A 26,688-nucleotide genomic window follows, 5' to 3' on the forward strand; every position below is an offset into this window, starting at 1 on the left:
ATGAGCAGTTAGCTCAAATAGTGATAGATCTAGGATTTTGATTTGAGTGAGATCATGAAGAGTAATACGAGCACAGAATATTTTTGGGACATTGATATTATGGTTCAATAATATAAAAATTTTACCTTCCAATAAAATTGTTATTATTTTGCCTGGTATATCCGAGGTCTTATATAGAGAGAGTACGTCGTAGACGTCGCATCGGACCGATAGATGGCGCCATCGTTCGTTGTAAGTCGCTCCGGCGTCACACCGCCGCGATGTTGGTAGTCCCGTTTTCCCCACCTGCAACATAAGGCTCCTACGCGCCCCGGCCCGCCACCAGCCACCCTCATTGTTGAGGAGAAGTGCCGACGGTATATTAAGCCTACCAGGAAGGCATCACTCAGACCTCGGATATACCAGGCAAAATAATAACAATTTTATTGGAAGGTAAAATTTTTATATTATTTGTGCCGTTTGTATATCCGAGGTCTTATATAGAGACCTGTTTATTATCTCCTGGTGGCGAGTCAGCTGGCGCGCAAGCCTTTGGTAGCCCTATTGGCATAGCATAGAAGAATAAGTGAATCGGTTGTTGAACCGATTTGACAGATGTATCAGTCGAAATCGCCTTCGATCCGCGAATATCTCGGTGCCAGAAACGCCTAAAGAGATTTTCGTGATGACGTTTAGCTTTAGTCAGCGAATAGTTAGAGAAATGACATTATTATACATTGTAGGCGAGGCTGACTTGAACAAGATACAAAAACCTTAGATACACTTTTATTATTAACAGACACGTTATTTTATCAGGTTATTATAAACCCAATTTCAGACACAAAGTGTGGAAATTAACTGTAAAAGTAGTGTAACTATCTGTACTGTAGCAGGGTAACGTAATTGATACTGCTTTTGTCAACCCTTCGTAAAAATTATCTAAATCAATATTAGCTTTGATATGACTATTTAAAGTCCAACGTCTTACGTCCATATCAAACACAGAAAAAGGTCATCACTCACGCTCGCCCGAGGGCTATTTGTTACGATACTGGTATTTTCGATCAGACTATTTCGCGTCAAGCGAGCGCGGTTACAAGCGAGACTCCTGAACTCTGAACTCTTTTTAGTGAGGGCATTTGAGGATACTGATCGCTCGGTAAAACTAGCCTAGAAGATGAAAAGTACGAGCGCTGTCGATTGCTACTACACTGGACGGAGGTATCAGTCGATTTCTTCAAGTCAGTCATTGACTCTTAGGGTAATCCATTACCTAATCCAAAACCCGATGCGACGGATTTCTACTTCGTGCAATGAAGGTCGACAGTGTAGACTGAGAGGTGACGTCCGTGTCGCATCGCTGGTGGTTGCTGAACACGTCGTGGTAGCAGGTCAAGGGGTGAATTAAAACACCGCCACACATGCGCGCTTTGAGAGCGTAGGCGGAGCGCAATAATGGCGGTGCACCGCACAAACGCTGGCGTTGCGCCCAGTGGGCACTAGCGGGAACTAACGAGCGCGGATTGCGAGCGCAACGCGCGCGGGACGCGAGCGGAATGCGCGCGCATTCAGCGCGCTGATAGCGTAGCGTTAGCGAAGCGGAATGCGCTTTATGTGTGGCGGAGGCTTAATACGTACCGTTGTACGGCGTAATGCAGGGCTCTCGCAGACGAAGAGGTACGATGACGGGCGAAGCAGAAGAAGGCGAGGTCACCGAAGGTCACTTACTTGGCTCCCAGGGGGTGCATACTGACCTCGTACGACAGTCTGTTGGAGTCAGCAGTTACTGTCGTAGTTACTCGTAACCGAAGAGATGTAGTCCTGCCATCGTACAGCATAACATAACATACAACCGAACTGTGCATAGCATATAGTGCTATGCGAACCTTAATCCGGCTGCATGTCACTTCAGTCGCCAGCGCCACCGCCTGTTGAAGATTATTTTCCATCGGAAGAGCTTTACTTTGTACAATATTCCGATTATTTAAGGTCTTATCGGGCTGCAAATGCAAGCAAAACAGGAGCGATTGGCCTACAGCTATCGGCAGCTGTACGAGGTAATGCTGGAAACCAACCTCCCTCTGTAGACTACGAAAGTTGTGAAATTGATGAAATCAGGTTCTACGATCGAATCAAGCTCTATATTAATTCAGTATAGTCGAGCCAGATGATAACTACTGAAGTCCTCCTGAGTTCCTGGCCCCTTTCGCTTTGAGCTGGAATCTCAAGTTCACTAAGGCGAAGCGGGTTTATTTTTCCCAATTTGTTTATTAGAGGCTCGGCGAATAAGTTAATCTCTCGAATGGACAGGGGGCGCCACAAGCCTCCGGGAAATCGTCGTGTACTTGGAACCCCCGCGGCCAGATTACCGATCGGTTTTGGTGTCCGCCCGGTAAACAGACGCACGCTCAGGATGCAGCACGCTGGCTCGAATTCAGATCTGGACATTCTGAAAGAGTTTTTTTTTAATTCCGCAAACCTTTACGATGTCTTTGACCTACACAATGAGCGACGTACAGGAATCACAGGGTCGTCTCGCGAGGCGCCTCTCCGATTAGATAGCTCGCGAACATCGTCAGGACACCCTCGCAGCAGTGCGGCTCCTCGTCCGGTTATTGACGTCTTACCTCGTTCAACTATGGGTGGCCAAGCCACGTTAGGACGTAGCATCTTTAGAATTTATCTGTTCTCACTTCGGCGACGGAGGAGTCATTGGTCAAAATAGAGTGTAAATACTGTCGAAGTACTTCACGGGAACTGGAAAGAGAAGAGTGGATACCATAGTGTACGGGATGTCAGCTGATAGCGGCGCCCGGCGTCACATTGGAGGGCAGTATCAGCCTGGTCAGCAACAGAGTCTGCAACGATACCGTAGCAGACGGAGCCCGGATATGGTCGTGGCACCATTGTAGGGGAAGACAGTGCTCGCGGTGAGCGTGACATCTTAGGCGCGACGGGCGTTATCAGCGTGGCGGCTAGCAGTACCAAGGGACCACATCAGCAATCTTACCAGCTTGTCACTGCAGCAGACGATGTTACGTTCGGCGGTGAGATTGAGACGGCCGTCGTCAGCTCGAAAGGCGTCTTCGATGCCCCTGTCGCGTCACGCAGTATCGTGCTCGGTGGCCCTCTCGAGGTCGCCGCCGTCAGCGCGGGAGGCACCGGCGCCAGCATGACAGTCAGCTACATCGGTGAACAGCATCAACAGAGTTCGCGGCGTCGTCACGGCAGACGCGGCAGGAAAATTAGCGACGCCTTCGCGGCAGCCGCAGTATTGCGCTCGGTGGCGCGATGAAGGTCGCCGCGTCTGCAATCTTACCTCGTGCGATCGAGGCGACATCAAGGCGCCAGCATCAGCGTGTCGGCCGACGACACCGGTGGAAAACTTCAAGTAGCTTGCGGCGATGTCACGGCAGACGCAGCAGAAGGATTGCGACGCCTGTGCAGCGGTTAACAGTATTACGCTCCGCATCACCACTGAGGCTTGTCACGGCAGACGAACGCTCTGCATCACCATCGAGGCGCCAGCATAAGCGTGGCGGCCAGCGATACTGGTGGACAGCTTCAGCAGGGTCGCGGCGTTTTCACGGCAGATGAGCGCGCTGCATCACCATCGAGGCGCCAGCATAAGCGTGGCGGCCAGCGATACTGGTGGACAGCTTCAGCAGGATCGCGGCGTTGTCACGGCAGATGAGCTCGCTGCATCACCATCGAGGCGCCAGCATAAGCGTGGCGGCCAGCGATACTGGTGGACAGCTACAGCAGGATCGCGGCGTTGTCAGGGCTGACGCACGCTCTGCATTACCATCGAGGCGCCAGCATAACCGTGGCGGCCAGCGATACTGGTGGACAGTCAGCAGGATCGCGGCGTTGTCACGGCAGACGAACGCTCTGCATCACCATCGAGGCGCCAGCATAAGCGTGGCGGCCAGCGATATTGGTGGACAGCTTCAGCAGGCTCGCGGCGTTGTCAAGGCAGACGCACGCTCTGCATCACCATCGAGGCGCCAGCATAAGCGTGGCGGCCAGCGATACTGGTGGACAGCTTCAGCAGGATCGCGGCGTTGTCACGGCAGACGAACGCTCTGCATCACCATCGAGGCGCCAGCATAAGCGTGGCGGCCAGCGATATTGGTGGACAGCTTCAGCAGGCTCGCGGCGTTGTCAAGGCAGACGCACGCTCTGCATCACCATCGAGGCGCCAGCATAAGCGTGGCGGCCAGCGATACTGGTGGACAGCTTCAGCAGGATCGCGGCGTTGTCACGGCAGACGAACGCTCTGCATCACCATCGAGGCGCCAGCATAAGCGTGGCGGCCAGCGATATTGGTGGACAGCTTCAGCAGGCTCGCGGCGTTGTCAAGGCAGACGCACGCTCTGCATCACCATCGAGGCGCCAGCATAAGCGTGGCGGCCAGCGATATTGGTGGACAGCTTCAGCAGGCTCGCGGCGTTGTAGGCGGGGGCAGAAGGTGGCCGCGCTGGTAGCCTGCATATTGACGACAGATCACTAACGGCGCGGCGCTCGCGTCGGGGCAGCAGCAGACATACTTACAGCGTCGCACGCGACGCCTATGTGGCGGCCACAACGTTGTTCGGCGGCACCGCAGAGATGGCCATCGTTAACGAGGAGGCAACTTCTACGCAACTTCGGCGGCGCCGACGCGGCGGACAACACTGCCGCGGTCAGTGGCGCTATCGCAGCGCTACAGTAAGTTCCGGCGCCGACACGTGGTTTGGGGCCTCCGCACCGAATCGGAAACCGAACATGTTCTTTCTAAAATAATATGAATCTGCTCACCCATTCGTCGGAGAAATTCAAACCTCCTTGGAGCGCGGTATTCCTCCACCGCGCCCTCCGCCGCCGCCGCCGCCGCAGCCCGCAGGTCGCGCAGCCCGCGGTCGCGAAGCACGTGGTCCCCGGAGCACGTGGTCCCCGGCGGAGCAACTTACCTACGTTACCGCTTATATTCTCGCGCGAAACTTTTAATACGCGGATAACACTTCCTACTTTAGTCTCGGAAATGCGAATAGTTTAAAAAGAAAACTGATTAACGGTAACGATTTTTGCAGCATGGAACTTTCTTACAAAAAAGTGGGTAGAATCATAAAGCACCGCTCGTTCATTTCTATCGTGAGAACCCCGAAAGACGAATAATGATCGCTAGCGAGGCATAATATATCTCATTATTCAAGAAGAACGAGCGTAAATTAAAAGGGAAGAAAGAATTGACGGTGAAAATTGAAATTGAAAAATTTCATAATTCCGAAACGTTATAAGCCACTTTTTAAATAAAAACACGAATAACTCTGGTTTGACCAGGAGTAACAAGGAAATAGAAACTAAAAGATTAATTTCGAGACACCATGCTGTAAAAATGTTCGAACGGAATACGCGACAACCGGTCACTTCGGCGTTCGACGAAACAATGAGGGTGGCTGGTGGCGGGCCGGGGCGCGTAGGAGCCTTATGTTGCAGGTGGGGAAAACGGGACTACCAACATCGCGGCGGTGTGACGCCGGAGCGACTTACAACGAACGATGGCGCCATCTATCGGTCCGATGCGACGTCTACGACGTACTCTCTCTATATAAGACCTCGGATATACAAACGGCACAAATAATATACATACCTATTATTAGAAAAAAAACACGCCAAAAAAAAGAGAAAGCTCGTGTCAATTTTGCAAAATCAAATAAAAAACAAATCCGGTCTAAACAGACGTCTTACTGTCCGACATACCTTGGCATGAATGTACACGGAAACAAGATTATGCAACCCCACGGACTTGGCGGCGCGCGCTTCGCAGTGCCGCTGCAGCGGCAGCAGTTGGAAGAAGGACGCCGCGGCCAGCACTTCCAGTACGTCCGTGTCAGGGATCTCCAAACCAGCGCAGCCACCCGAGTACAGGTACTTCATTACTTGCTGTCAAATAAATAAGAGGTTTGTACGTTTTCTTTACTGTATATTTTAGGTGCGTATAATCAAAATCCATCATAGCGACATCAATTCATTGTCATCATTACCATTCTCTCTGCGGACTAACCTCGAAGATGTCGTATCTTATATCGTTGATCTGCACAAGCGGTGGTGCAGCGGGCGCGGACGCGGACGCGGAGGCGGAGGCGGGTGCAGCGTCGCCGGGTGCACGTGGCGCTAGCATAGCCCGCAGGCGTGGAGACTCCGACACCAACACAATCTTGTGCCCGTAGAACAGCCGTCCTTCCACTCTGCACAATTTGGCACAATAAAACAAAATTATTTATGTTTTCAAAGTAGAATACTGTAGTGTGTGCTACGCCTATGCGCTATATGTTGTTTTAGACATTACATTAGACCTATACTCCGACCCTGTTCTGGCTGTTCTTTATATTTACATTCCACATTACAATACTTCGATCATCAAACTCTATTGTTTTGTCAGACTGTGTTTAATGATAAAATTCCACCTTACTGCAGATACAGCATACCATTTAGGTAGCTATATATCGATATGTTACCTGAATGTGACGTCAGCGAGCGACGGGTTATTTACATAGGAAGGGTCGACACGGGCGGGAGCGGGTGCAGCAGCGGGCGGCGGTTCCAGCACGCTCGGTACCGGCTCCCAGCCGTAGCAGGCGCAAAGGATGTCCGCTAACAGCAGCACTGTGCCCTCCTTCTGGCCGAAGGAAAGGTGAAAAAAAATGAGGAATTAATGAATGGTTGAATAGGTGAACTGTTTTACCGTTTTTTTTTTCGGTATCCCGATTAGATAATCATTATTTACCTTGCTGTATCGTAAAATGTTGAACAGCAATGGGAGACACTCGTAAATGAACTGCTTGCTATAGTGGCTGTCATCCGACGGGCAAACCTGTGAAGTTATTGGAAATAAATGTTAATATTTTAAAAGCTTATTAATGTGTAAGTTGTTACACGTTTTAAGGTAACGAGATGAGCAGTGAGGGCACCCAGACCTGTGGTGTTTTTTTAAAGCGATTACTGAACAGTCCACCTGACGGCAACGGCCTTTCAGCTCCTATTATGCTGATTTAAAAATACAAATGGGATTGTACCTGTAAAAAGTCTTGTAGTAGTTGGTCTATAACATGGTCCAATGAAGCTTCCGCAGCAGCCGCTAAAGAAAGCGTCCACGCATGGAGAGACCAGGGGACGCCTAAGCCTCGTAGTTCTAATGTTATATCTAAAAGATAAAAATGTTTTATTTTTATATTTTTGTTACTTACGCATGTAAATTAAAGGACAACACATACTGAATTCGAGGAAGATTTTCGTTACAGTTTTTATCTGACATTATCCATAGTTTTTAACCCTCCAGAATGTTATGCATTGTTCACAGCTCCATAAAATAAAAGGAAACTACCTAAGTGGTCAGTCTCAGCCGCGTAGTACATGGCGTCTTGTAGCGCTCGCTGCTGTTGCTTGGTGAAGGCGGGGCGCGCGGCGGGCGGTGCTCCCTCAGCCAGAACTTCTTCCAGCGACAGCACAGCGCCGGCGCGCGCGCCGCTCCCGTTGCCGCGCACGCACGCGCGCAAGCAAGAGCGCGCGCCATGCGTGCAACACACCGCTACGGCGCTGGACAAGGGTTCATATATTGTTTAATGTTATAGTAATCTTCTTCAAGGGATTTCAAGTATCTGTGTTCAGGTCTCTGGAAAGGCACGTCATGGTCTTTCCTCACCTCATACACCTATTGACAAAGTTCTCCAGGTAAATGTGACCAACGTCAATATACGATAGGTATGTCTATCCTGAATAGTTAACAGTGAATAGAGGACGAGTAGTGATAATACAAGTAATAAAACAATATTAATAGACACATTTATAGAATTGAATCACCAAAAATACACGTTTATATAACATATAAAATTTATACCTATAGCATCCATACTGAGCTGCAGCACTATAGCACAGAGCATCATTCAGCTGCGTAGAAAGGAATGGGTCCGCTCCGTGAGACAACAAAAGTTGCACCAACTCTTGGTTCCCAGCGCCGCATGCCACCTGCAACAATACATTACAAGTAAATTTTGATGCAAGTGCACAATTCTTGAGAGGTTTATCAAAAATAATTTTATGAGTAACAAATCCTCGTCTGAAATTGTAAGATGCTAAGCTTAATTTACCTGGAGCGGAGTGAGCGTGCAGACGTCCTCGCCCCGCGCCGGCGCGCCGTCGACCCTCGCTCCGGCGCCGAGAAGCTTGCGTGCGCACTCCACCGCGCCGCCGCCGCCCGCGCCGCTGCATGCGTACACGAGTGCGGTCCAGCCTGTAACAAATTACGTAGTACGATGATTATGCTATTTATGGTACATAAGCGTGAGTAGCACTCTTTTATCATTTTATTGCAATCATGTTTAATATAATTACAATTTATGTGAAACAAGAACCCTGGCAGGGTGTAGCCACTTACAAGTTTAATAAATAACACAAAATTAGAATTATTTTCATAATTTAAAACAATGGAACAATCGGAAAACCTGAGCGGAAATCTGGAATGTCTGTATACATATAACATGAGGGAATTCTTTATAAATGGGGTAAAATTAAGTTATTTGAGGCAACACAGTGGCAGCCATAGATAAATAAAATGTATGAATATACTCTGGCATCCCGGCCCAGTAGAAAAAGGCGCCAAAAAAATAGTTTGCTAAAATAATCACTATCGACTGTCCATACTCACTATTGAATATAATGATAATGAGATATTCGATAGAATCGAGTTGTGCCTAAGAGGCCACAGTACTGGCTGTTGAAGGAATACTGTCATATTTTGTATTTGGTATAGCAACCGATTCTTTGATATGTTTGTTTACGTTTTGTAAGTCAGTCGGTCAATAACAGTTCTCATGTAAACATTGAATAAATTCCTGGTGTACACTTTCTTGGTTTCCTTGTGCTATAGATCTCTGCTATATAGTGTTAGACCTGTGGGATATCCCCCACAATGGCACAGTATAAGGATATATCAGTAGTTAATCTCCGGCAGCGGCGGCGCGGTCGTTACTACTGCGCAAGGTCACGCAGGGTTGTACAACGTTACTATAATCGACTTCGTACAATGTAAGTTGTTGTAAATCTAATAGGTACTATTAACTGTAAGTAGGTTTTAGTATAACAATACCACGTCATGACACCACATTAGTCAGTATTGAAGATACAAAAAATCATTATAAATATATTACTCTCATACGCGCAATAGTAGATTGTGTAACAATAATTGCAAAAGCGTTAATTTAAGTGTTCATTTTATATGTTTTCTCTAGAATACACCCAATCCATCACAATAAAAAAAAGATTCGTTTGAACTAGAAACGTAGGTACCTACTGTCCTACTCGTATTAGTAACTGTGTATGGCGCTATGCTAGTACCAACGCTCTTTCTACCTTTTTATCTAATAAAGATTCAAGTACGTATTTGTTTCTTAAATACTGACGAAATCATATTTACATAAAATGTTTGAATAGATGTTTGCACAATATTTAAGTAGGTACCAAACTTTCGAGCTAGATAGATCGCAGCATCTACCTAAATGTCGTTACAGATAAATCCTTATTGATTTTAATGTGTCATTCTAGCTTTAAATCTCACTTTTACGCCATTTACGTAAGCAATAATGTACCTAACACTGCAAATATATAACAACCACTTACTTTTCTGGGTGTCTAGGAATTCTAAAGAATGACATTTCCGCATTTTGAGAACTTTCCATACACCCATAAACACTACAGTAACGAAAATATGTCTTCGGTGCTGACGTCATTTTCTCCCGAACTCAACACGTCAACACAGCGCGCAAACGCGGCCCCGACTGTCCAGCCCAATAATCACCAGTTTCGCATGTTTTCGCCGCATGCGAGGGGAGGGAGGGGGACACACCGCGCGGCGTGAAGTTTGTAAGAAGAGTTATTACTGGTTTTATACTGTGACAATGGTTATGGTCCCTCGTACGAATCAAGAATTGTGTTAACGGTAAAAGGAAGAAATTTTCAGCGGAAATGAGTAGTACTGTGAAAATTGACCAACTCAACGAGAGTAATTATGAGACGTGGAAGATCCAAGTAGAAGCAGTGTTGATAAAAAACGACGCCTGGGGATACGTGAACGGGAGTATCAAGAAGCCAGCTGGAGAAAGTGGAGAAGCCGAAGTAGCGAAATGGGAGACAGGAGATTCCAAAGCTAAGTCTGACCTAATTTTATCCATAACTCCGAGCGAATTGAGGCACCTGAGAGGTTGCAAGACATCGCGTGACGTATGGTTAAAGTTAAAGGATATTCATGCTTCCAAAGGACCTGCGAAAAAGGCTACACTGTTAAAAGAGTTGTTACTGCGTAAATTGGATGAAAACGGCGATTTGAGGGAACATGTTTTGAGATTTTTCGAAGTAATAAGCCAATTATCTGACATGGACATTGAAATGCCTGACGATTTGACATCTATAATGCTTCTGTATAGTTTACCGTCCAGTTTTGACAATTTTAGATGTGCAATAGAATCTAGAGATGCATTGCCAAAACCAGACGCACTGAAAGTGAAGATTTTAGAAGAGGAATATTCCAGAAATCAGAAAGAATGTGTAGATAAGGCACTTCTTGTAAGAGGAAAGAAATCTTCTAAGCCAAAGAGTGGCATAGAGCAACGTCAACGCGCATGTGATGCCCCAGGGCAGGCTAGTTCGAAATTCAATTTTAAATGTTTCAAATGCCATTTACACGGTCATAAAGCCTCGGATTGTACTCAAAAGAGGGAACAACGTAATGACAGTGCAAAGTATGTGTCGAACTCAAGTGATTTACATGATGTTAATTCCAATTTTGTAACATTCAATTGTGTTTCAGATGCTAATGCTGTTGGGAACGAGAATGGAAATTGGATCGTTGACAGTGGGTGTACGTCACATTTGTGTAACGATGCAGATAAATTTGGTACTTCATTACTACCGTTGTCCGGTAAGCTAAATTTAGCAACGAATTCGAGCACAAACGTACAAGGTAAGGGGACAGTTAGATTTTCTTCATGTGATAATGGTTCTAAAACTGAAGTGCAATTGCCAAATACATTATTTGTTCCGGATTTGCGATGTAACCTGATTTCAGTAGCAAAAATTACCGATCAAGGTTATAGCATTACGTTCAACAAAAATATAGCTAGTGTTCAAGATAGCTATGGTAATACTAAACTAGTCGCAAATCGGAAAGGTAATTTATATTACGTCGAGGAACATTGTGGTGTAGTGTCAGCGATTTCTGAGCGAAAGGTTGACGTATGGTCGTGGCACGAACGTCTTGGTCATTTAAATGCGAAAGATCTTGTCCGAGTTTTAAATAAATCTGGCATGAATTTAAAGATGTCAGATGTAACAGAATTGTATGATTGTAAAATTTGTGCGAAAGGAAAAATAAGCAGGTTGCCATTTTCTAGCTCGAGTGGACTATGCAATGAAAAGTTAAAAATCAAACATAACGTGAAGATAAACGTGAAGAAAAGAAACGGATCGAGTTTTGAAATCGATAAGAAAAGATCGGCAAATACTACAAATCAACCTTTATCGGTAGATGTAGAGTTCCATCCGACTCAGACTAGTGGAAATCCGATAGAACAGATCTCTGATCACGAGGATGTGTACATAAGGTCATCGAGTGATCGCGATCCTGAACCCGAGAGAGAAGAGGATATTCCTGTTGAAGCCCGTCAAATGACAGATGTTCCAGGTACTGTCGCAGTACCATCTCAACATGATCATCATCAAGATGAAGTTCATGTAGATGGGGGGAGGATAGTGAAGAGAGGTCCAGGGCGACCGCGACTGGAGAGAGGTCATGTTGGGCGTCCTCGGAAGATATACAACACAGTTATCATAGAACCGGATCCTGTTATCGAAGGGCCAGAGGTTGTCGTAGAGCCAGAGATTGTCGCAGAGCCAGAAGTTGCCATAGAACCAGAGGTTTCTGCGGAAGAAGGCTTTGAGTCAACTGAGGAGTATGGAGACTGCGAAGATTTCGTTGGAGTTGCCGAGATTAGTCTGAAAGAGGCCTTATCAGGTAACGAGCGAAAAGGATGGAAGGATGCAATAATGTCAGAAGTCAAAAGTTTAATTAAAAATGACACTTTTGATATCGTCAAGAAACCTATGGGCCGAAATGTCGTTGGTTGCCGATATATTTTAACGACGAAGTTAAATATCGACAAGACTGAGAAAAAGAAAGCTAGACTGGTGGCGAAAGGCTTTAGCCAACGTTACGGCGTCGATTACCAGAAAACCTTTGCGCCAGTCGCTAGACTTGATTCGGTAAGATTATTAGTTGCACTTGCAGTGGAACTGGATCTTGAAATTCATCAGTTGGATATAAATACGGCGTATTTAAATGGATTATTAGAAGAAGAGATATATATGAAGGTACCAGATCTTCTTGACGAATGTTTGCAAGATTTAACACGACTGGAGCAGCCAGGTTCATTCATATATGAAAGAGCTAGCAAGTTGTTATGCGACCTGAGGTCTGGAGGCAATGTATGCAAGCTCAAGAGGTCGCTGTACGGCCTAAAACAAGCTGGTAGACAGTGGAACATCAGACTGGATGAACAGCTGAAGTGCATGGGATTGCAAGCATCTTTAAATGAGCCATGCCTTTATTTTAAAAATATAGACTCGCAAACTAAACTCTTTGTATTAATTTATGTGGATGACATACTCGTCGCATCGCAAAGAGGTGAATGCATCGAACATTTCAAAAAGGAACTGGCCGAAAAGTTTGAATTGAAAGATTATGGCATTGCGAAGTATATGTTAGGCATAGAGTTTGACAGATTTGACAATGGAATGAAATTGTCACAACAAAAATATATTGACGATTTGTTAATTAAATTTAATATGAATGAAAGTAAACCGATATCTACGCCTATGGAATTTAAGCAAAAGATAGGAAAACCGGTGAATAAGTGCAGTGCGCGTGAACAATACCCATATCGCGAAATTATAGGTTCGTTGATGTATCTTTCTACGGGAACGAGACCTGATATTACGAATACGGTGGCTGTATTGAGTCAATTCCTGGATTGCCCTAACGAGGAATGTTGGAATGCAGCAAAGCGTGTCTTGAGATACCTGAAGCATACGAAACAATATGGACTTATTTACAAAAAGACAGGTAAATCATTGCATGGTTATTCGGATGCTGATTGGGGAGGTTGTTTGATAGATAGGCGTTCTTATTCTGGTTATGTTTTTATGTTAGGAGCTGGTTGTGTAAGCTGGAGATCAGAAAAACAGAGGTGTGTGAGCACTTCATCTTGTCAATCGGAGTATATAAGCTTGGCATCGGCAATGAAGGAAGCTATATACCTGAACAGTTTGCTTACTGAAATTGGGTTACGTAAGTATGCACCATTATCTTTACATGTAGATAATCAGGGGGCAATATGTCTTGCGAGCGATCCAATGTTTCATTCTCGGTCCAAACATATTGATATAAAGTATCACTTTGTGCGAAGTGTATTAAAGGACAATAAGAGTATTGAGTTAAAGTACTTACCGACCGACTCAATGCTCGCCGATATATTAACGAAGGCTTTGCCTAGAGAAAAGCATTATACGTGCATGCGCGGTTTGGGCATTGCTTGTTAATTGTTTACATTTTTAATAGTTGTTCTTTGATATCACCATACTCACCACACAAGTGGTGACCTGGGTGGCTTGGCTGGCCGTTGGTGACTTCCCATTAATCATCAAATCATGACAAGTTGAAAGAACGAGATACGAAACATATGAGAAGGCAAAGAAGCAGAGGATAAGATATGATGGTTTTTATTGCACCGCCTACGTCCCTAATCCTATTTATGTCCATTGAGGTATAATGTACTAGAGAGGACACGGCGAACAAAAAGTTTGCGCCACGAACATAAGTCCAGTGGACTTATGTTGCCTCAGTCAGTCTCTGCGCGTGGTGGGAGGAGGTTGTCTCTGACTGCACACAAATAAAATGAAAAAATGCCTTCCTGTGCTATAAGATACTGTTGAAGCCATACGAGAAAATCTAATAAAAGTGACGGTGTCACATTTCATCGGTTAGTAGACAAGCTATTTTGATCTAACTTAATTTAAGTAATTATTATAATGAAGGGACGGGCTCCTTAAACGCGATGCTATGGCCGCCATTTTGACAACTGGAATCATAGATGAATCGCGCAGACATGACATGTAGGTAATAAGGTATAATAATTGTGATCATATTCTGTTTTCAATATATAATATAAAAATATTTATTTCAATTTATAGTTTTGAATATTACACGGTTCTAAATACGAAATTTAGTCGATAATATTATACAATAAGCATGATTTTGAATTATTTCTGAATTATAATTCTCATTATTGACGAAAAATAGTGACACCAAAACTGAAATAGTATTATAGTATTTAATGCAACCGGTGTTTAAGGGAGATAAAACAAGGTGAATGACGCGATTATTATTCTGAGCGACAGAAACTTACAAAATTAATTTTATTGAAAAGAAATTAAAATTTATGAAAAAAACAATTACTTATTTTTATTTCACTGAGTAGAAATTCAATATAACAATGTATAATAGTGCTAAAAGTAAACTACTTAGTATTTCACACACAAAGTATAAAACAAAGGTCTACACTAAAAGTGTCGCGTCTAGGTGGTCAAGTCTTACTCTATGACACGGTTCGCTTCACGCGCATGCGCCTCGCACTGCCGCCGCTGCCGGTCGGCGCACAGAATATGTTCGAGTTGTCATTTCTAGTACGTAGTACTATGGAGATTAGAGGGAGGAGCGATATCTTTAAGTATCAAATGTGCACATAAATAAAAGAGGAGATAGGTGGCGCGGCAATCGCTGGTACATAAGGATTTGACAATATCTTAGCCTTCTCGGTAGTAACCCCGCCTACGGAGCAAGAGGTCCCGGGTTCAAATCCTGATGAGGGTTTTTTATATGTTTTTCTACATATATTTTTTCCTTATTTTATTATTAATTTATTATACATAAATTTTGTTACAACATTAAAATTAAATTTATGCGAAAATAAAGGAAATTTCATTCGAAAGACTTACAACATTACCGTGGATGGGGCAAACAATGTAAATAGACATATCATAAATAAAACAGTAACTAAACACAATTAAAATACACAAAAAGAGAATTAAAAAAAATAAAAATAATAATAACAAAAAGACCGCTGTCAGGATCGAACCTGATAACATCTGCATACGAAGCAAGCGCACTACCATGGGACTACGTCTTGACATGTACAACCTGACGAAATCAGCCTACAGAAAAGAACGTCTAATGTCATGTTATGTTCCTGTCCATTGAGTGACATATGCGCTCCTAGCGGAGAGATTTGTAACTTCAGTTTAACACTGACAGCCGGTCATTTTTGCGACTGTTCTACTTCGACAGTTAGGCTTCCTTTAACTTCTACATTCCATACGTAGTACATAGTAGTTCAATGTTTATGTCACTTCTATTTCAAGCAAGCTTTTCTTTAAAAAGGATGGCATATCGTATTTTAGGTGAGTACCTACCAAGAATCTTATATACATGGATGTTGCACGCCGAACATTACTTTGAAGCCAGAAAATTTGACCTTGAATTACGTCACGCCGGTCTTGCATCTCTTTCTTTAGGGTGTCCATGATTAAGCATACATTAGGGATATCCCGCGGAATTTGACGTATTACATCTCTCGACACAGGCTTAAAACCTTTGAACCTCCGTTTTGACAATATTCTCAGCTTGATATGATATTGATATGTGTTAAAATGTCAAATATTAATATTAGCGCCATCTATCTGAGCGTACCTACCCCAAAGGTGTATCGCCATCTAGCTCACCGTACCTTTTTCTGTATGGTTTTGAGGTAAGTTTTTTTCTTAGACTTTATCTGTCTATACGGAGTTACATAAGTATTTGTCTTTTACTAACTGACACCTGTGTTTATTAAAGCATGCAATGGAATATATATTTTAGTGTTTTGGTCATCACAATAATATTTTGGTAGTAACTACTGGAAAAACTAATCCCAGTAGCTATCAACCCCCGGTGTGGTAATTAACAATGTGGGGGAAATCCCAGTAGTTAGGACAGGTAAAAACTTGGTGGTAACTAGTGGGAATAGCCACAAAAATATAAGGGAAGTATTTGTCAATGGGGAAATAATGAAATACTAGGACGTTTTAAAACAGTATCTTTATTTTTAAGCGCCGCCCCAAATCTCAAGGAAGGTGGTTCTCAATTCGTACGTATTTCAATTCTCTTCGCATGTATATATGTATCTCAATTTAATGTTTAGGCCACGATATATCCGTCGTTACTGGACTGATTTTTAAAATTTCTTTCTGTGTCATAATCTTCAGGCTTAAAGTGCAAATCTGCAAATTGTCGAACGCTCTGAAACATTTCCTTTTATCGGTACAATCGACAGCCAACAGCCAATGCTGCCTCCTTCCTTCATCTTTTGGAACACTGAAAAGTTTAATATTATTCATGTTAATTGTAAAGACATAAATTATATAAAGTTGGTATTATTATACTGTGATATGAACTATGAACATAGAAACCGTACCAAGTTGATAGATTTAGCTCCATTCAATAAGAGTAAATACCATGCAAGAAAAAAGATTGGTCACCCTAGTCGTAAAACCACACATAGCATTATTTTTCTTTAAAGGTCATATTTATCGTTCTAAACCTATTCGTGGGAATTTTGATATAATTTGAGACAATGAAACCAATATAATGATAAGAACTAACCAAGATTACAAGCAAAATAGAAGAAAATTTATTGCCAGTGAGGTTTATGAACATTTTGGTAAAATAAGTACTTACTTGTGAAATTTTACGTCGGATTTCGGTTTCCATTTACTTCCACAATGGTTCACTATGCAATACATAGCTCAGAACTTAAGTAAATCGTCGAAAAACGTTTATTTTGCAAAATAAATTTCTGAATCGGTGAATGAATTTTGACAATTCTGACATATCGGGCATATTTTTTTAACCGACTTCAAAAAAGGAGGAGGTTCTCAATTCGACTGAATGTTTTTTTTTTTTTTTTTTTTTTTTTTTTTTTTTTTTTTTTTTTTTTTGTATGTTACTCGATATCTCCGAGAATCGTGGACCGATTTTCAAAATTTTTTTTTTGATCGAACCGGTATAACCCCGAGATGGTCCCATTGGCACCAAGTCAGGGTCTGATGATGGGATCCTGGAGAAATCGAGGGAACTCTTCAAATGTTATAGGCACATGTAATGTTTTTAGTCTATTTTTCAAAGGTACACCAGTATTTACGTCTGATGGTAATAATTTTATGTGGCTGAGCTGATGATGGAAGGTCAACTCCTCAATGGTTAGGAGTTTAAGGATAATTCTTTCACTACTGTAAATGTATTCGGACTGATACATATAATATCACTAGGAACCACTAAAAATCAACTGAGCTGATGATGGAAGGTCAACTCCTCAATGGTTAGGAGTTAAAGGATAATTCTTTCACTACTGTACATGTATTCGGACTGATACATATAATATCACTAGGAACCACTAAAAATCAACAAATAAATAAACTTTTTAACAAAAAATAAAACCGCCTTCAAAAATAAGCGCGTTACAAAACACGGAGAAACTAAAAAGCCAAAAATAATAAACCTTTCAATTCAGATTTCTTATCGTATTGCAATAAGCTAAACATCCAAATTATAAACAAATCAATTATTTTTGGAGTCGGTACCAGCCTGTGTATGGTTGGGTGGGGCAAACAGGCAATAGAAAGGCGACGAACAGGTCTGGTACCGACTACAAAAATAATTGATTTGTTTATAATTTGGATGTTTAGCTTATTGCAATACGATAAGAAATCTGAATTGAAAGGTTTATTATTTTTGGCTTTTTAGTTTCTCCGTGTTTTGTAGCAGGAGGTAAATACCGGAGAAATAAGGTTTTTGATTGAGTTTTTTTTTTGTATAATACAAAGAAAAGTAAGTCAATTTGATTGAAGAATGTTTTATACGTTTTTTTTATTAACTTATCTGGCAATACATCACAGTGTTGGAATGAGATAGAACATAGGAGTAAAGGTGAATGAACCTGGCTTCAACTCATTGGTCGGCACGCACTATCCAGAGATATATATAAAATTCTTGGTACCAACTATTTACAATCTTTATGATTTAACATAATGAGGTTCTAGTAAAAAACGCAACGGTACAATACAAACCTGCAGTAGGTGGGGTGTAAGCTGGCGATTGGTTGGCGGGGGCTGGGGTTGTTCCGTGCGGGGAGCGCGGGGATAGAAGTGCGTGTGGTGCCGCTACGCCCGGTGTCTCGATGTTCGGGTCTGCACCCGACTCCAAAGCATCTACAACAGTTAAGTACCTAGCTGAGTTACTTTAGAGGATAATGGCCATTACCATGGACGATCGATTCTAGAATACAGAGTTCCCCTTCGTGTAGCCATGTTAGATTTTTTGCTAAATAGATATGTATTATACATATGATTTAGAAGTAAATATTGGTTTTGTATCTACTAACTAAATTTTAAACTAACGTAACCTATCTAAACCTCGTAATAAATATATAAGTTAAGCTAGACTGATTGATTCAGTTCTACACCGCTTATTTACCGCCACAATCTGGTCGTCTCCGGCCAGCGCAGCTTTCATCAGCACCGTCAGGCCAGCCGCGTCGGTAGCGTCGAGTCCTGCGGACGGTAGGAGCGCCTTCACGCCCCCCAGCAGGTCGGGCCGTCCGCTCAGTAGCGCGCGTTGAGCTAGTCCCAGCGCAGCGCGGGAGAGCTCGTCCGCGGCGCGTGTGCAGCGGGACCACGCTGGCTCTATGGCTTCTTCCAATCTGGAAAAATCATATTTTCATATTTTGGATGTGCCTATGTCCTAGATAATAGTTACACCGGCATAACCACATATCTACTTTGGTAGTCTTCGTATAGACAAAGAGAATCGAGTAGTATACAGAGAGTTACTGTCAAAGTAAAATGTGTAATCACAGTGCATAGACTGCCATCTCTCGACACAAGCTTAAAACATTTGAACCTCAGTTTTGACAATTTGGCTCATATAGTTAGCTTGATATGTGTTAAAATGTCAAATATTAATATTAGCGCCATCTAGCTGAGCGTACCCCAAAGGCGTAATGCCATCTAGGCCACCGTACCTTTTTCTGTATGGTACCGAGGTACGTTTTTTTCTTAGACTTTATCTGTCTATACGGAGTTATATATGTCTTTGGTATAGATCTAGAGATCATTTGTTACATATTAATGATAGGTAGTTTATCCAGCGGCCTGTTACATGTCAGGCAGCGTCAAGCATGGCGGATGGGGGCTATAGCCAGTATCCTGGTGGTGGTGGATTACGTGACAGGTCTGGGTGGGCAGTCGGCGTGCGGCAGCAGCAGACGGGCGGCCTGCAGTACGTCGTCGGCGTCTGGTACGGCGGGCGGCGGCCGTAGCGCTGCATGCGCTCTGGAAATAAGGATGAGATCAACACACACGGTAGTACTAAAGTGTTCTAATGTGACGACTAATAGTTCTACGAAGTTTAGAGTACCTGTATAAAATGTATTATGTATCCCTATAATTATCGACTTGATATAAAAATGCAGTAGAAAATTATGAGTAATAATAGACATGAGTAACTGTGTCTGAGGCACCACGGTATTCACATAAACATACCTAATAACCCGGACCCACTCGCCGAGAGGAGGCAGGGCGCCGGCGCCTCTTTCACCCCACAGACCGTTTGCGCAGCTGGCCGTCGACGCTGTGTTCAAATTATGCTCCAACTGCAATCACGAGAGACTGGTATGAATTACAAAAATACAAGGTTACAATTACAGGGGAACATATTACTTACAGAGTGAGGCCTTTCCCCCTCCTGAAGACTTTCGGTGTCACTCTCTCTCTCATAATGATAACCCTCTATGAAGTTAAGGAAATGATTGATATCTCTATTTTTTTCCTTTATTTGAAGAAAGGTATTTGACAAAGTTCTAGGTATTGACAGGACAAGTCATGCTGGTAACACCATTTGGAAAATGCTTTGACCAGCCTACCCCATTGCTACCCTATGCATGATGATACCTGCGAGCACCGCATGAAGTAGTAGAGGGCGCGCTCGGCGCCGGGCGACAGCGGCGCGTGGCGCGGCGCGACGCGGCGCAACACGGCGCGCAGCTCGGCGGCGGAGCCCGCGCACGTCGTCAGCAGCACCGACGCGCCCGACCCCGTGCTGCCGCTGGACCCGGCGGAGGTGCCGGACCCACCTGCGAACAATTTATTACATATTTGTTTTGTTCAACGCATATTAGAGCGAGCGGCCATACATTAGACCGAGACACAGCGATGGGATTTTTCATTCGCACGTATGGCTGCCGCTGCCGCTCACCGCTGTCGCGCTTAGACCAATGTCGTAGCCGGGCCGTGAGGACTAGATTATAGTATGTAATGCCGCAATTGACGGATAGATGCCGCTTAGCGTCTATGTAGTGTAGTCGCTCCCTACAAAAACGCTAATCACGCGAAAGCTCTTGCATGGAAAGCAATAAATGAATATGAATATGAGGATTTCTTGTAAATGTGAGATGTAATAAATCCAGAACAAGCAGAAAAATTGCACCATTTATCGACACTTGCTTCTGCAGTCTGGGAGAGTTCATATCGACATTTACTTACGAAGCGTCGTCAAATATTATCGGAAGAAAAGAGGCGTCTTAAGAGTCTTAGGTAATTATTTACTTTTTCGTAACCAGCTGTGTGATTCTACCAGCTTTAAGTGTAAAGATGTCTTACCAGACCCATTGGTGGTGATGCCCGAATCGTGGCTGAGTCCCAACTGCCTGTGCTCCGGACGGCAGGGACCAGACGATGAGCCGGAACCCATCGAGCTCATCGACTCCCAGCGGGAAATGGAGAGTGCTCCTGTAAAGACACATTTGTCAGGTTGTGACACACAGTACAGCTTGAGAGAAGCTTCGCTACGCAAACGCTTCAGCTGTGGAATGACTAGGGAACTACCTTAAAAAGTTTTTACACATTTTCTAAGAACAAGTTTAGATATGGATTTTTAGCGCGTGGCATATTTTTGTGCCTCGGGAGGTTTCTATGATTTCCTACCAGGATTGCCACGACTGAGGATGTGACCAAGTCCGATGATGCTAAATCCCATAACTCATTCAGTCGTAATGTTCCTAAATATTATACCAACTCTGGATAAACCAAAGTGCTGATGACAATTGACATTATTGTGACATCACATTCACGATATACTTAAATGACGAAAGGGAGTCCTATATCAGAGCGTTCTCCAGTTACCCACCTGAGGCGATACGGCCAGCATTTAGGTGGCTGTAGGGTTGCAGCAGACCCCACAGGTCGGCGCAGTTGGCGACGGCGTGGTCCACCGCAGCCGGAGTCACCGGGCCGGTGCCGCTGCCCGCGGTCAGAGCGATCTCTTCTAGGAGCGTCTCCATGCCGGCGCAGAGGTATATCGCCGCGTATCTGACAATTTTTAATACAAATAATAGGTATCCATACTAATATAATAAATGGGAAAGTGTGTGTGTGTCTGTTTGTTTGTCTGTTTTTCACGGCAAAACGGAGCGACGAAATGTCGTGTTTTTTTAAGTGGAGATACTTGAAGGGATGGAGAGTGACATAGGCTACTTTTTGTCTCTTTCTAACGCGAGCGAAGCCGCGGACAAAAGCTAGTAGGATGTAAAGTGATCTGAGAATTTTAACTACATTATGAAATCGTAAATGAAAAAATTGCGTGAGTGTGTGTCGACGAACGTTGTTGCCAATCACTTGCTCATTGTTGGCAAAGCCTATTTTATTCGACATCTTTCTTAAGACCCGATTTATTTAAGCGATTCGATAGACTAGAGAAAGAAAAGAAGAATCATTGTGGATGAAGGACGCTCATCCTACATTCATTGCTGCAATTAGCCAGTGACCTGGTAGGTGCTGCCCAAACCTAACTGGCCTTTTTACTTAAACTAGACCTACCAGTTGAAAGGCCAATATTACGAGACAGGCAAAAATATCAGGCTGAAGGAATTTGGAGAGGCATAATATATAATGCCTGACTATGGGTGCATAACTCATTAAAGGATTCTTACTCGTGAACGAAGGAAGCCACGCGCACGTCCAGCATCCAGCGTTGGAAGCGGCCTGGGGCGAGGCTGGTGCGCGCGCGTGCCGCGGAGCCGAGCCGCCGCGCCGCACTCCCTGATGTCGCGTACATCGTGGCTGCGCGTTGGCAACCCTGACAAACATAAATATGTAGATAGAATTCGGTTTTCTATTAGATAAGGGTACGCACCTACTTATAGGTACTATCTACTTATGCTTTTAGAAATGTTAGTATAATAAGGACCATTTTATCTGAAATTCTGATACGATGGACCTTATTACACAAGAAGTATAAGGACCCTTCTCTATGGAAGGCTACAAAATACGTACTCTTTATTTCAGAAACAACTGCCCCAGAGATGTAAAAGGGAATAAAAGTGAAAAGTTGGTTGAGTAGGTAAATAATTCTTTAGCTTCTTGGAGTTCAAGAGTGAAGTGAAGATGACGATTACCTTTATGCAAGAGTGAAGTGAAGATGACGATTACCTTTATGCAAGTATCAGCGAGCGACGTGCTGAGCACGATCCTGAAGGCCCCGGCCACCTCGTGCTTGGAGCAGAAGCCGAAGTTCTGCGACAGGCGTTGGGCTTCCCGCGATATTCGGACTAAAGCCCTGCAAATAAAGTAAATGTTTGGATTCGGTTTCCTTTATTTTCATTGTCTAATGATAATGGGAACAACATCTTTGCAGCAATCAAGGTCGTAAAAGCTAAACATTGTGATGAGGCCGATGACTGTAAAAGCCAACAGCAAGGTATGTGTACTGTAAGAGAGTCGGCCTATCGGTGGAGAGCATCCGAACATTTAAACAACGCTTTGAATCAATATTTTTTTATATATTTTAGGAGCCTAATAACAACCGTTCACTCTCAATCGCTGCTTCTATCTGAATGCCCCATTGAAGTGTCTGTTTTCCTTGACGTTCTTATACTTTCATTGTCTCAATGATAAAAGGTTTCATTCTGAACAACATCTTTGCAGCAACAATCAAGGGCCCTCCTAAGCCAGGCCCCCCTACACACAAAAAAAAAAAATCTCCTAACACCCAATAGTGACAGCCTCATTCAAGCTAAACATTGCCTGACGGTGAGGCCGATGTTGGACTATAGCCAAGGTCCTCGCAAATTAGTCAGATATGGACTATGGTTACCAATGCAAAAACCTAACCCCTGCCCATCGACTAAACCCTTTTATTTTGAACTTTCTGACAGCTAATTGTCTGTGGGGACTGCCAGTCAGCGACCATGATCTTGCTGTTTTACATCATATCTTGTGATCATCGTGATTGTGCCCAATATACCTAACTCTAAATTAAATAAATTGAACAGATAAGATACTATATCTACATAGCTACTCAGTACTAAACAAGACAAAGTACCTCTGCAGGAGATAAGCGAGTCTCGGTGGCGTGTCCGGCGCCAGCCTGGGGGCCAGCTCTTTGCAGCGGCCGCTTTGCAGCGCACGGCTCATCTCGCTCGCCGTCCACGGGACACAGCGTAGCTCGACTAATCTGGATCAGGAAAACATTTTTCATTTAACCTTTGGTGTAAAGGAAAGGCATTGTCAAGGTCAACATTTTATTTACGTTGACGAGATAGTGTCCCTGAGTATTGTGTGTTTTCGGAAGTCGATCAGAAATGCAATTTAAAGTCAGCACATTTCTGACGGACCAGAATTTGGCGCCGGTTTCAACAGGTTAGGTACTCCAGTCTGTGATCTAAGGATTTACCTGTTGTGAGAGTCCACCCACACGAACTCGTCTGCGCTGGTGACGTTGGTGCACACGGTGTCAAGGGACGGCTGCCGCACGAGCGGCGCCCGGCGGCGGCGCGCCTCTGCTGCACTGCCGGTTTCTGAAATTCGGTAAAGCTTTTTTGAAAAAAAAATACAGGAATTTCAACAACCAGTAGCCTTTCAGTAAGTGTCGTGAAACTTATTATATTTGACTTTTTCATTCGATAGGAGGCAAACGAGCAGACAGGTCGCTTGATGGTAAGCGATCACTGCCGCCCACATGCAGCGAAACACCTGAAACACCAGATGTGTTGGAGGTGCGTTGCCGGCATTTAAGATGGGTGTTACGCTCTTTTCTTGAAGGTTTGAAGGTCGTATCGAAATATTAATGTAGTATTGCTGAAAAAACATCTTTTCCCTCAACTTTATAGCGGAAAATTAGATCTGTTGAAGGATACAGGTACTGTCATTTTTCACCCACTTTACAATAACAACGGATCAGTAGGTACCTTTCTAGGTAAATAGCCACAGATAATCTTTGGAAGATAGTAAGCCAATTAACAGCTTCAGGAATGTTCGCGTCTATACGGCGGTCGTCGGTCTTGTAATTCGGTATGCGAGTGCTAAGAGCTCCCGTACGGTGTCCCTGGTGTCATAACCATGTGTGCCCTCACGCATCAACGAGAAAACGCCTACCTTGAGCCCCATTCCCGCTGGAGGCGCCGCTGGTGGCCGTGCTGCTGCTGTCTCGAGAGCGCAACGTCAGCTGCTTGATGGCTGACCGGATGTCCTCGAGTCCTCCACCTCCCGGCCACGGTGACTGTAACTAAGGTTTAGCAGGTTTAGCCTTGGAAGGGTTTCGATTTTGAAAAAAAATGTAGGTAAGATAAAGTACTGACTGGTAACTGAATTTAACTAGAGGATTCTGACGTGAAAGAGTCTGAAGAGTGGAAATAATCTTCAACGGATATTGCCGGCTAACCTTGACTTTTGCCCTTATGCCTAAGGACTAAACCCCTCCGTCCTCTAGCCGAAATAAAGTGATTGAGTGAGTGAGTGAGTGAGTGAAGTGTTGGCAGAAATATGGCGCTATCGATTTACGCGTTAATTATTTTCTGTGTAGGTAGTTGTGTGTCAAGTGAACATACCTTGTTGTGGGGTCTGTGTTTGCCTCGCACATGGCACTACTATTGATGTACACGTTCTTTCCTTTAGAGTCTCTCTCTGTGTGGTTGTGTGTCTTAGTCGTCAAGCTGTGGAGTGCTGGTGCACAATTGCATATAGGTACCTTGTTGTGGGGCCTGTGCTTGCCCCGCACGTGTGGCTGCTGACGGCTGCGCCGGGGCTCCTCGCGCCCCGCATCCCCCGCTCCGCCGCTGTCCGACATCGATGCGTGTCCTGAAGACCTGTTCTCGTCCGAACTGCTGTTGCAGTCGCGGACTCCATTCTGAAAATTACAGATTCATATGAGGTTTAACACAAGATAGAGTCGTATGATGAAGGAACAGTAATGCCTTATCAAAATTATTTCAAGCAAAAAGTAAAGAGCCGGTGTGCTTGAACTTTCTTCCTTGAGTTATCCCGAACTTTTGCTAAGGTCATGGATGCCTGGGCTCCGCTTTTAATTCCAAACATTGGCGTAGACAGCACTAGGTTTCATGAAAGCGAGAGCCATCTGACCTCGACCTCTGGATCCATTCTTACCGCTAGGCCTCCAGCGTTTTGGAGGAATGGACGAATGGAATGGATCCGGGTATAGGCTCTCTAAACTTACATGAAGCTCGTTTTATAAAAATGAGTATGATTGACCAATTACGATTTGTTTCTGGCCAATGAATCAAAACCACACATAAATCAACGCAAATGATATTACATTAGTTAGTCATATTACGAAACTCGTCCACAACTTTAAAGATACGCCCATTGTCGCTCGCTTTCGCTTTCAGCTCAACTTTTAATGTTTCCCACCGATTACGCTTTTCCCTATCAAGAGATCGTGGGAGTTGGGTAAAGACAATGCTTTTTTTGCTGCTAACACTTTCCCTGTTACGTGGGTAATTGTTTGTAATTATTACGCTGCTTAATTAGAATCAGATGAACAATTGGATGAATCAAAACAGAGGTGACGGCAAAAGTCATGTGGTTTTTGGTTGAGTTTTGATTATTCACATTGTCGTTCTATGATAGTTCTAGGGAGTTATGACTTATGAATCTTATGATCTTATGATGGTACAAAAATTAGACCGACGCAACTTACTTACGCGCGGTAAGTACTAACACTAACTATTATTAAACACCACAAAGTTTGTACATTTTCTCCCCATAATGTTACATTATTACGCCAAACCGCAGTAGCGTAACATGCGGTTTGCCTCTGTGTCACTTACTTGCTTCTACTTATCGCTTGTCGAGCTTATCGCTCAGAGCCAGTGAGAGTATCGCTTAGGCCCTTCAAAGTTGTGTTATATGGCTAGCACTGTAACAAAAATGAATTTATGGTGTAAATCTGGCCTGTCGCCCGTCTCTAAAATTCCGTAAATTTTTCGCCCACGATGAAAAAAGTTTGCCCACCACTGGCTCAGACTAACCAAGTGTACCTAACGTAAGACTGTCGACTCTTGTCGAGCCGAGAGCTAGTTACTTAGTTAAAATGATAATCTGATGTAATGATGCCCGTACTTATGCTTGTGAGCCTGGACCAGCCTACTTACATTCGCTCTGCCATTACAAATTACAAAATGTACAAAACACAAGGCTAATCTTGTTTTTAAGTTGTTGACATGAGGTAACTGACCA

General features: G+C 43.9%; 1 protein-coding gene across 1 annotated transcript in view; it reads right to left on the bottom strand.

Moving 5' to 3' along the window:
* Positions 1-26,688, bottom strand: part of LOC125228677 (ankyrin repeat and BTB/POZ domain-containing protein 2) — a 72,831-nt gene that overhangs the window by 642 nt on the left and 45,501 nt on the right. Inside the window, exons 5-25 of the mRNA XM_048133330.1 lie at positions 25,181-25,339; positions 24,589-24,718; positions 23,888-24,011; positions 23,537-23,668; positions 22,645-22,771; positions 22,146-22,291; positions 21,344-21,525; positions 20,818-20,946; positions 20,110-20,291; positions 19,702-19,811; positions 19,384-19,491; positions 18,622-18,860; positions 18,229-18,369; positions 8,109-8,251; positions 7,859-7,986; positions 7,346-7,557; positions 7,038-7,165; positions 6,749-6,835; positions 6,480-6,637; positions 6,026-6,209; positions 5,722-5,904 (exon numbers count right to left, since the gene is read on the bottom strand). Coding sequence (XP_047989287.1) covers positions 5,722-5,904; positions 6,026-6,209; positions 6,480-6,637; positions 6,749-6,835; positions 7,038-7,165; positions 7,346-7,557; positions 7,859-7,986; positions 8,109-8,251; positions 18,229-18,369; positions 18,622-18,860; positions 19,384-19,491; positions 19,702-19,811; positions 20,110-20,291; positions 20,818-20,946; positions 21,344-21,525; positions 22,146-22,291; positions 22,645-22,771; positions 23,537-23,668; positions 23,888-24,011; positions 24,589-24,718; positions 25,181-25,339 — 3,132 coding nt within the window. The remainder of the gene's footprint in view (positions 1-5,721; positions 5,905-6,025; positions 6,210-6,479; positions 6,638-6,748; positions 6,836-7,037; positions 7,166-7,345; positions 7,558-7,858; positions 7,987-8,108; positions 8,252-18,228; positions 18,370-18,621; positions 18,861-19,383; positions 19,492-19,701; positions 19,812-20,109; positions 20,292-20,817; positions 20,947-21,343; positions 21,526-22,145; positions 22,292-22,644; positions 22,772-23,536; positions 23,669-23,887; positions 24,012-24,588; positions 24,719-25,180; positions 25,340-26,688) is intronic.

This window comes from Leguminivora glycinivorella, chromosome 8 (genome assembly GCF_023078275.1).
Source record: "Leguminivora glycinivorella isolate SPB_JAAS2020 chromosome 8, LegGlyc_1.1, whole genome shotgun sequence".
In the NCBI taxonomy this organism is placed as follows: domain Eukaryota; kingdom Metazoa; phylum Arthropoda; class Insecta; order Lepidoptera; family Tortricidae; genus Leguminivora; species Leguminivora glycinivorella.